The sequence below is a fragment of the Saccoglossus kowalevskii genome, chromosome 1 (assembly GCF_978046115.1).
Source record: "Saccoglossus kowalevskii chromosome 1, keSacKowa6.1, whole genome shotgun sequence".
NCBI lineage: Eukaryota > Metazoa > Hemichordata > Enteropneusta > Harrimaniidae > Saccoglossus > Saccoglossus kowalevskii.
In genome coordinates this window covers 12886418-12897757 of record NC_140641.1, presented here as the reverse complement: position 1 = coordinate 12897757, position 11340 = coordinate 12886418, and the positions used below count along the sequence as shown (strand labels likewise).

Here is an 11340-nt window from a genome sequence, read left to right as displayed (position 1 = left end):
GTTGGAATTATAACGTTATTAGGTACATATACCTCTGATATTTCTCAAAAATAATACGGTCATAACAATTTGACGGTATTGGTGATCTCCGCTTTGTGTAAGCCTTCGTTTGTCGAGTGCCTCATTAGCACGGCGCCGATATCCCTAGCTGTCCTTGGAACATGGGCACAGCATAGGGCGCCCATAACATGCATTTATGTCCACATGGTGTCTACCCAACCTACACGTCTGCGTCATACGGTCAAAGCAATAGGCGCAAAGAATACTGGCGCCATTTTTTTGGAAACATACAACCCGTACGCCCTATGCAGCATCAAATCTGTAGACCAGAACCTCCTTTTTTACAAATTAGTAACAATCAAATTAATAAGCCGACATAAGAAATAAATGAACAATCGTAACTCGTTTCGTTATTTCTAAATGTGTTGGTCGATACATGTTGTATTGCCATTGAAATCTTTTATTTATTGAGTTATGACGAACAGAAAGTTTGCGTGACAATTTATTTCTCAATAGTTACAATATATTACTGGTTCGATTATATTTTTTATATATGATTGTGAACATTGCTTTTCTTGTGCGATATCTTAATTATTGATTAAAAATATCTGTAATATGTAAGTTCAGATAAATGCGTTCGGGCAAACCGTTATTCCGTATTCGTTCTTTGTGCGATTCGTAAGGCAAATAAACTGACCATTCTCAGTATATACTTTAAGATCGCTTACTCGTTAATAGTTGGAACATACGAAAACAAATCTAATGAATATGTACACATTTTAGCAATTGATAGTATACGTTTATTAAAGACTGGGACCAAACGATTTACAATTGTAACATACATGGTATCAGTTACAAATGTTTACACAAATACATGTAAAAATCTTTGTAGACAATAACCTAATCAAAGCGAACAAATAAATAGTTGAATATTGTTTCAAATTAAATCAATAATGAGATAAGATTTTTTTTTCATTTTAAACATTTCAAAAATTGGTGACTATTTCTACGTATACACAGTGAGGTGACCTCAAAAGTTCAGTCAGGCGATTACGGTAACTGCATCAGAAACGCATGAACCACAAAAAACTCATCTTTGCTGATGACGCCATCGCCTGAAATAAAAAGGAAAGACAAATATTCAGAAACACAACCAATATTAAACAGTGCTACTGAGAGTGTTATTCAATATAGAAATGTTGTACATATCTTCCAATTGATCGCATACATACACTTTCTATATGTAGGTTAATTATATAGGAATTAATAAATTTTCGTAAAATTCACGCGAGTTTAAAATACACTCAAAATAATTTACCAGTTTCACTACTATCATAAGTGAATACAAATCTAAACAAAAAATCCAAGTTTATATAAGATCTGGCAAGACCTTGTAAAAAAAAACTCTTTAAAACATATCTCACATGGATTATATATGCAGAGTACACACTAACAGTTGTTTCTGTTCTTCAAGTCAAAAAGGCAATTTGGCTAGAAGTCATATATAACACAGCATGTTTATATTCTTCACGCGCGTAGCAAGCCTCGCTGAAAACAGACATATCTGATCGGGCGAATATGAGGGCTTAGACAATGCAGTAGAGTGGAGCGATCGAAGTGAAATAGGCTTGGAAGAAGTAGAAGCAATATGTGTTTGAAATAATCAGCAGGTGGCGTTTGTCGGAAAGATTACAGACTAAATTTAGTCGTTATGCAGTCATATAATCACTTTCTAGTCATGTCTTATCTACTGCGTGGAAACTGAGCATTTTTTTCATCATTGGAGTTCTTATTTGACCAAATATCAAAAAAAAATAATCAACAAAAATGTGATAATTAAAATGACGATTCATTTGAACAAATTAATAACGTTAGTAGGCTTGTCATCTAATATATAAACTATATGTTTATTGGTACCTTCAAATATTACCATAGTTACCAATTGCAAGGATATTATAGATACAATAGGTCACCCAAATGCAGGCTTTATGTGCACACTGTTTAACTAACCTGATTTGAGTTGAGCTCCCAGCATACCTTGTTAAGGAGGACCACGGTATCACATTTAGATGATGTTAATTGTATTCAAAGTTGCCCCTTTAGTATTTAAATTAATCGTATGCGGCGCACTGCCGCAAATGTGCCCGAGAATATCTCTTTTGAAATTGGGAACTCTTAAAGAACACTTCTTCGCTTTTCCCCCACTTAAAACACTCACAAGTATGGTAAATCAATTAAGTTTTAGTTTGACATCGGCGGCAAGTACGTTTCAACCTTTAACTTTAAGAATGAGATAGAATTGCCATTAGGGACTCAAGAATACAGTATACAAGATGCACAAATCAATAGAGAATCGATGTTTGATGACTCAATCATGGGCATTTTTTTTACTCCGACGAAAAAACAATATAAATGTATATCACCACCATCAACATATTGCTCCAGGTTCTTTATAATATTATAAGTAAAAACCTACGTTGAAAGCCTCGCGTCGTTATTAGAGATCGAAATAAAATATTAAAAAAAACAATTTGTTTATCACATATCTATTTTTGCTGAAGGCTACGCATAACTGAAATTTCACACGCAGTCATTTTTTTACTTTGCCATTGACACACCCTCTCCGTGTGCAATATGTTCTCCAGGGCTATATATTCGAACTTACAGATAACGCTGTCAGTGTGTAATTGATGACAGGTCTATAAGGTGTTTTCATCCACTCCGTGCTAATCAGCCCATGTTGACTGGTAAAATTGATAACTGCCCCAAGATTAGTCGATATATATTGAGCGGGGTGCCGGATGTCGGCTGTACGTATATGTGTGTACCTGCAGCTAACGTAGATAATATATTGCTATTTGGAAATTGTTAGATTGGACAAATACATGTGCTTGTCGATTTTCTAGCAGTTTTATTGATTGATCAACACGCCGAAGTCTATCGCTGCCTAGACCAGCTTCTCTGGCTGATGAGAGTTTTAAAGTTTCTTATTCCGTCAACCAAATTTCGGAGTGTAACTGTTATTTTCCGAATTTTATAATTTAATAAAATCAATCGAAATATGTGTGAACGCCTTAACAATGTAAGAAGAACAAGAGTTATTTTCAGTAATCCAGAGTGCGACGTGTAATAGACAGACATGCTTTTTTTACCTTGTGATCAAAAAGATTTCATTTAATTCTAGTAGTATAGTCAACCCGAGCATCAATTTTCTCACCTCACTTAACCAGAGATATGTTATTAAGTTAACACTTGAAGGAATCGCGAGTATGCACACACTACTTAGACAAGTGAAGTACATCAGCAAAGATTGCATCATGTGTTACGTGTTACAAGGCAGATTGACTGTTCTTGAGATAGCAGTGACCTGTCATTGTTAATACGTTCGCAGGTGGTCTTTTGTAAATGCTAAGGGTACACCAACAAACAATGAATATGTCAATAGAAAAGGGGCGAAAAGAAAACAACAGAGAGATGATTTTCATGATACATAATTCACTCTGATTTACGTGATAATTATGCATTGCTATGTTCATCTGAATACCTCGCCGTTTCCAAGGTAACGATATACCCCCTATTGCTGCAACATCTCCGAATATTCCTAATATTATATAATAACTAACAGAATGGTCTTGTTATATTTGTTTGCATCTTCGTTGTATCACTTAGCCTTTGCCTTATTTAAAAGAAAAAAATCGGGTGATTAGCTTTATTTGGCAAATATATATTTGTGCCCCCGGTGCCTAATCCCTATGAAGCTAGTTACGCAAGCACGAGTTAGCTTTTAACAGTACTAAAGACATGGATGTCATTACAAAACGCAGTAAGCATCTCCCCAACATAATTCAAATATGTATCAAATATGGAAAAAAACTCTCTCTCTCTATGTTGAAACAGACAAGGTTGTAACACATCAAGAAATGTGAGACAAATCGAAATGACAGTTATATGACATGTAAACACGAGAACTCATTTTTCAATTTTAAATTAATGAAAAAGAAACCGTACATTTAATCAAGGAACATATGTCGGGCTGTAAATAAGACAGGAATTTAATAATCTGTTAAAAACTGCAAAACTAGGAGCAACCGCCTTATACACTAGTATATATTGCGATGACTCTAAACTGAAGAAGGGGAACAGTCAGTATGTTTCTGTAATTCTCACTCTCATCGCCTAATGAAAATATACTCATATCAATAAACAAATATATATATTCATAATAATGTATCTATGAAAATGAATAGGACACATACAGTCTAATTAACAGTCACGACTGAAGAAGTAAGTTTACGAAGCCTAATGTTCATATAATAACTTAGCGACTACAATGACTAGTCATGCCCCCGAGACATGAAATCGACTTGCTCAATAGTGAACGGCGCCAGTGAGTGCACAAACAAATTGTCTTATACGGAATGACGATCGCTAACAACACCTAGAGGGAGACGAGTCAGAGACGACTTAAATGAGATCGGGAGCATGCCCGAACTTAAGTAAAACAAAACTACCATGGCGAATACAAATACTTAATTTTAATTTATATAGTTTCAGTTCACAAAAATGTTATTATAAAATATTCCAAGACAAAATCGGGCAGTTGGGAGTCCCTTCTTCCATGCAAGGGCGGTAGCGTTGATTAGAAAATCACAATTCACATGCAATATACATACACCATAAGTCTATATTGAATTCATAAAGAGCGGAGGAATAAATTGGGAATGAGCTGCCATTCACTGAAGTCGTTGAGGTTTATCTGTTCCATTCCTAGTGGATTTCCCAATAATCTCGCTAACGCCAGAATGGTTGTGAAGATATTGTATGCGATTTTAATGACGAGAAAAGACTTGTATTTGTGCATTTTGCTACTTGCCAGTAACCCCTGTAAAATGTCGTTTGAAGTTGTCACTCCTGACTGCACAAGCGGCTTGTACGTGCTGCACACAATGTAGTGTCATTTAGCATGGAAGCCGATATCACGAATTGTGCATCTTCTTTATCATCCTCATGGGTGAAAGCTATTCAAGACATGGATAGTATGACGACATGACATCATTTTAAATGCGCAGTAACAAGGATGAAAACAAAATTGAATGGTGCTACAAATGATGCCCGTTTAGTATGCTATGATACGACGTGAAGAATTGTCAAGAAACGCAGTTGTTATTTTGGGATAATAAGATGCTAAGATGTATACGAAATTTGAGATCGAATTATGGGTTCAAGATTACCCAGATTTGTAGTTAGGTGAGCATATCACAATACCAGACTGATCGGGAGGAGTTGCGGCGGTGATCAGCGCTAGAATGTACCGTTTTAAATACAAGTGAAAGGTTTTCTGTTTGAAAATCTGCAACAACAAATCTATGATAATTACCCTATAGACAATAAGGTACTATTTAACGTCAAAGATCTCTGAAGAAAATGACAGCTCGAACCCATTCACGTATAACTATCTCCTATAGTAATTTATCTAGCAGAATAAATTCGCGCATTACTTATGGAAATTCATGTTACGTGGGAGTGATCACATCTGGAGTTTTCGTTGGGGTGAACTCTTGATTCCAGTTTCTTGTGTTCGATTAAATATTACATCATCTTATCATTAACTGGTTGTACTCAAACACACACCACCACGAGCAGTATTGATGTAAATGACACAGCAGATTTGATTAAGCAGAAGCTTGGTGATCGTTAAAATTACACCACGCTCATATAGATATAACGCCCTGAAAACGCTCCCGGTATTTGGCTGGTTAAACCGAATTCGTGTTTTCGTTTCTAGGTATTTGTATTAGATCACATTAAATTTGTACTTTGTGTTATATTTCGAATCACATGATAGTCGACGAGTTTTATAAACAGCTTTCAGCTATGCTCTGATTTCACTACAATTCAAACAGAAAGTACAAAAAGACACACCAAGACGTAATATTCGTATCACGCATGCGTATCTACGTGAAATAAAGTTCATATTGTTTTTTGGGGTAAATTTGAATGAACTGCTAATGGGCGGCAGGCTAGAATATTATATGTCTAGGAACAGTTACACTCTCTGTCAACACAACTCCTTACCAAATAAGAAATATAGTACTTTAAAATGGAAACGCAAATATTCAAAATGAACAAAGTCAACATAAAATAATTTGAAAAGAAACATTTGATTAAAAGTCCATATTTCGTAGTTTATAGATGTTTAATGCAGATGGGAACTATTACATCTCATATGATGCTCTACAATACACTGCTTACTCACCTACTTGTAAAACTATTGTAATTATTGATTCTCCTGAAATTTGTAGATTTGAAATCTTTCGCGACGGAACATATTTGAAAATAATTTGTTATTTAACGCGTTGCATTGTGGGCGTTTATATGAATCTCTCCCTATCTAAACGTAAACAAGTCGTATTGAGGAAACATGTACAGCCATTATATGGGCTTGACGGTAGAATTTTCATTAATCAATGAGCCACTCCTTTGAGGAAGCCTGTATCATATAATTGGGACCCCATTTTCAAATTGCAGGACCAATCAATCTGTAATCGCCCTACGGTTAAAGTGTTATTTCCTGCCAATACTTTAGGTTGTTTTGTTGCGTCACAACCAAACGCCTTTGAACACTCATGTAAGGACCAATTTTCACATATACTCACTAGTTATTACAAAAAATTCCGCAGGACACTAAACTAGCAAGAACATATTAATTAATAAAATGATAACAAGGAGGAATGCACGATGGAAGTAATCGAAATATTAATAGTAAGCAGATACGTGAATATATATATCCAAATGCGTAATCTCGTTTCTTTTCATAATTTGAAATCTAAATTTTTATACATTTCCCAAACGCCAACAACCAATTATATCATACCATACACCACGGATGTGTTGTTATATTTGGAAACTCATTGTATTCACGAATTGACGAAATGAAAAGAAGCTCTTCGATATATCCTATATCCGATATAAGAAGATACGCATCACATGTTTCAACAGAGCAATCAACGGATTATAGCAACGATCATTGCCCACAGATTTCCATCTCGCCATCTCTCACACACATTTTATACGAATAATTGGCGTGGCAAATACATAAACCAATGAGATTATTGAGATCGGCTTTGCTCGTTCTTTAAAAAGCTGAAGTCACGATTGACCATGTTTTAAATACAAAAACTACACAAAGTGGCAAAATGAAAAAAAAAGAAATATACGCATGAAATCATATATTTAACTAAGAACGGCTAAATTATGACTTGTAATCATATTATTTTTTGTCGCTTGAATGTCGACCAAAACATCGTTTGCCGTACATTCTATGGTGTTTCAGAGAAGTTACTCATATATGGATAGACATGGCTACTTGAAGTACCCGAATTAATGAAAGGCGCAAAATAATTATGTTTATGGATAGATATACTAGTAACAATTCTTACTTAAAGCTACTGCAAATGTTCAAATTTGATTGTGGATCATGTAAGACTTGAGTGTGTTACTGTTAATTAATTACTCGTAAAATGATATAGTTTTACGGTTATTTAATTGCTAGTTTTTATAACTGAATTTATAAATATAACTATTTTTTCATATTATTAATGTTTCTATAGGGATTGAGTCTGAGCAAAAATGAAACCCTCTGATAGATCGAAACATTTTTTTTAAATGACTAATTAATTATAATTGAACTGAAACTATGAATGGTTACCATGTATAATCCGTATATCTCTGAATCGAATTGAATTAATCAATAATAATTTTTCCATTGGAAATCTCCAGTGTACTCATTATAACGCCACATGCTTTCACTAAGTCAAATTGCCAGTGTATGAATAATGAATACAACAAACTCAACATAATTGTTTCTCTAATACTTAAACTATGTAAGAAAAGCAATAAGGACGAAAGATATTCGAGTCGTCAGATATGATAATTGATAAAATAGGGAGGTAGCAACGCGAGTATCCTGTGTGAAAAACGCTGGCAACATCACGAAATTATCAAATTATCACGTATTAGAACAAAATTACACATGTCGACTCTTTGTACATTTTGATGCAACCTACCGTTCAAATCATAGACCTTCATAAGATTCTCCAATAGGGCATTAATCGAGTTAATCTCATCTTCCGTAGCATTATTCCAGCTTTCATTATCTGGTTCGTCTTCTCTCTTTCCGAAGTAGGATAGTCGACTTGACGGTACTCCAAATTTTCGCCTCTTGCCTTTGTCGGCATCGTTTCTTTTTCCGAAGGCAGTCCGACTAGATGCTGGCGGTGGCCAAGTTCCTCTCACCATTCTCCCTAAACCGTAGAATTCTAGTTTGTCATTGATGTCGAATCGTTTTCCAAAGGCTGCTTGGCGGCTAGCGGGATTCTGTCTACTTGGACTGCGTTTATCAGACACCATCTGATCTAACTTTGAATTTGCCTTTGATTCTTCAAGAGAATTAAACTGTTCATCATCTGCAGAAAGGGTCGACTGTATAGCGATGGCCAAAACCAAAACGATCAAGGAATATAAGTTCATTTTTACGTACTACACTATAACACAAATATAGGAGAACGCGGACAATTTTGAAATAAAAATCTGAAAAATAAAAATGGAAAAATGGCGTTAGACAGTATATTATAGATATATAATATATTTATATAATAAATAAAACAACGAGCTTTCGACTTCTTGAAGACATAATAAGCACAGTTATAACACGGAGATTTCTACTATAGGACTTACGTTCTGTTGGCCGATCCGAACTTGCCTGTTATGTTTCCCGCTCTGTGTCAGTTGGTAGTCGGGGCTCTACTCCGTACGTACCTCTGAAACTACGCGTTTTATTCAGATGCGCCGCCTACGTAAGCTGTTGGTGACTGGTCGGCATGGAAATCGCTCAGTACCAAGTATGCAAATGTGGGTCTCCATGGCTACCGATAATTGACAGCCTCCTGTAATGGCGTTTAACTTACCGTTAGTTTAGCTTACTTTTCTTCAACAACGGTATTGCTAACGACTAATTCCTCAGAATTCGACCTTTTGAAAAAAGGACCCTGTAATTGTAACCATATATTCACTAACGTTACACTTGTACATGCAAGGACGAGGTGATTATTCGAGTCTCTTTAAGTTTTACTCACAGCGGGGCGTGGCGATATGCTTAACAAGGGAATGACAGCGGGCCAAGCATTACGGAAATCCTTTAGAAATCAATCCTGCCCGTGGTGGCACTGTCGCTAATGAAATCAATACAAAGATACGTATGATGTACTTCGATTTCCACTCATTACTTACAAAATAGGCATTGCTTGTTTAGACAGCTGAACAGTTTACATACCTACCATTAGGAATGGATTTGTAGGTACGTAAAAATAGCCAATAATTTTATATATGCAATATACAATGTAAACCGGTCCCGGCAAACACAGAAAATCCGAGTGCAAGACCTCTTTAAGCAAATATTTAATATTATATATATAGATATATGTTGACAACTATGTACAGGACTTCAATCAACCACACCATTTAAAGCAACATACCGGGAAATTGTCATCATAGTCTAAGAAATGTCTAAATGCTTTTTCGTGGTTTACATGGCAGTTTCATGATAGCGTGTCGCATCGTGTAACTAATAAATTTCCCATATGTGTTTAACGGTATGGTATACATCTACTCGCTAAACCTATTCAAAACACCATGTTCTTGGTGGGGAGAGGATTCAAAGGCGGCTACATCAGAGCTTTTGGCGTCAATGCAACAGCAGCGACAAAAAAACTATGCTTGTATTTGTAAAAACTTATAATTTACGCACGACGCAGCTATTTGTACATAGAAACAATAATGAACACGGGAGTTTCATGGTGGAATGTTAGTACTGTAGACACCACAACTTCAAGACCGAGTTCATGAGGTCTTTTCTCCCACGCACTTCAAAAAACCATTCCACTTCATGTAACGAACGGTGCTTGTTTTTGTACAGGTTGTTTGAGCTTGTGGATACTCCTGAAGTACTCAACAATCCAATTATAATTCTTTTGTTAAAGATTGTTTCCATTCTAATGTCTATTCAATTTTCTAAGATTTGGCGACTATACAAAGTAGGCATGTCGGGCCTTTATGCATTGTACGGTTAGTGGAGTAACTTAAACTATCGCAATTACGATAGGTATTATGGGCTATATTAAAATGACCATCCCGGTAGTAACGATGTATTAATAGGAAGAATTACTGCATACAACATTCGAGCTTTGTTTTGGACCACCATTATCCTGTAACTTATTTACGCATTTTACCTTTTACTTCAGAAAACACACTGTGTCAATTACTCTCCGATTTCACCCGATTAATAAAAATTAATTGATTAAATTTAGTTAATCATTTTTTTTCATTAGTAGAGAAATTAGATAACCAATTAAGACAATAGAATAAGCGATGCGCCACTAATTTGCCTGTTTTGTTTATTAGTATCTGGATTTATGTTGTTTTTTTGCTGCTAGCTCGTTTCATTATTGTAGTGCTGTACAGGAGACGGCAACACTGAGGATGCGATACAAGCCAAGATTGAAGTAGAATCATGGAACATACAATACAGGCGTGAAACATGTGTCGGTGGATAGAATGTAGAAAAAAAAGCCCTGCAGTGAAACTGACAAAGGTTGACTGGAACGCGAACAGTCAGTGGCATTCCCACCTTAAGCACATTCAGAAAAGAGTACATTTGATGTTGTGGCTTTTGTCACACGGCCCTACAATGTGTTTACTGCATGATTTAGTGTTGAGTCGTATCAGTCACAAACGTTTCTCCACTCCACTGGGAAGATAAGTAGACCAAGAGATAGTTACAGTTCAGTAAAAAGATATAAAATTCTTATAAATATTAACAGCGAACTGATTTTCAATAGGACATCGTCACTGTGAGATGTCAAGTGTTTGTGGTTGTATCCCTCTCTATCTCTTCAATGGATAGCATAGAATTAAACATCTTTTTATTCGACCGTGTTTTCAAGCACGCGTCCAACACTAGTTTAAATTGTCGAAATACATTTTTTTTCATAAACAGGAACAGACATTTTGCGCCATTCATTTAATCAGCACAGGTTTTTTTAATCACATTAATAGCGTTCCGTTTCTGTTTCCGGGAGCAAAATTATTTCGATAAGCTGTGATTCGAGAGATGACAACAGGTTTGGCCTCCCTACCCCTCATCAACCGTATACGGCAACGGAACACATCCTAAACTCTACGCGAGGTTTGTTTCACTGTTTCAATTTGAATCACGGCTAATGCGATTACCAGAGCACTCACGAACATCAGTGACAAACATGCTCAATGCAGGAAAGATAGGTA

The 11340-nt window shown here is 35.8% G+C and overlaps 1 protein-coding gene across 1 annotated transcript; it reads right to left on the bottom strand.

Annotated features, from left to right (window-relative positions):
* Positions 1–777: 777 nt before the first annotated feature.
* On the bottom strand, positions 778–8809 carry LOC144359441 (uncharacterized). Its single transcript, XM_078012615.1, has 3 exons — positions 8737–8809; positions 8067–8589; positions 778–1115 (listed from the first exon to the last, which is right to left on the bottom strand). Exons 2-3 carry the CDS (start codon positions 8527–8529, stop codon positions 1051–1053), a joined length of 528 nt encoding a protein of 175 aa, XP_077868741.1. The 5' UTR covers positions 8530–8589; positions 8737–8809; the 3' UTR covers positions 778–1050.
* Positions 8810–11340: the final 2531 nt, after the last annotated feature.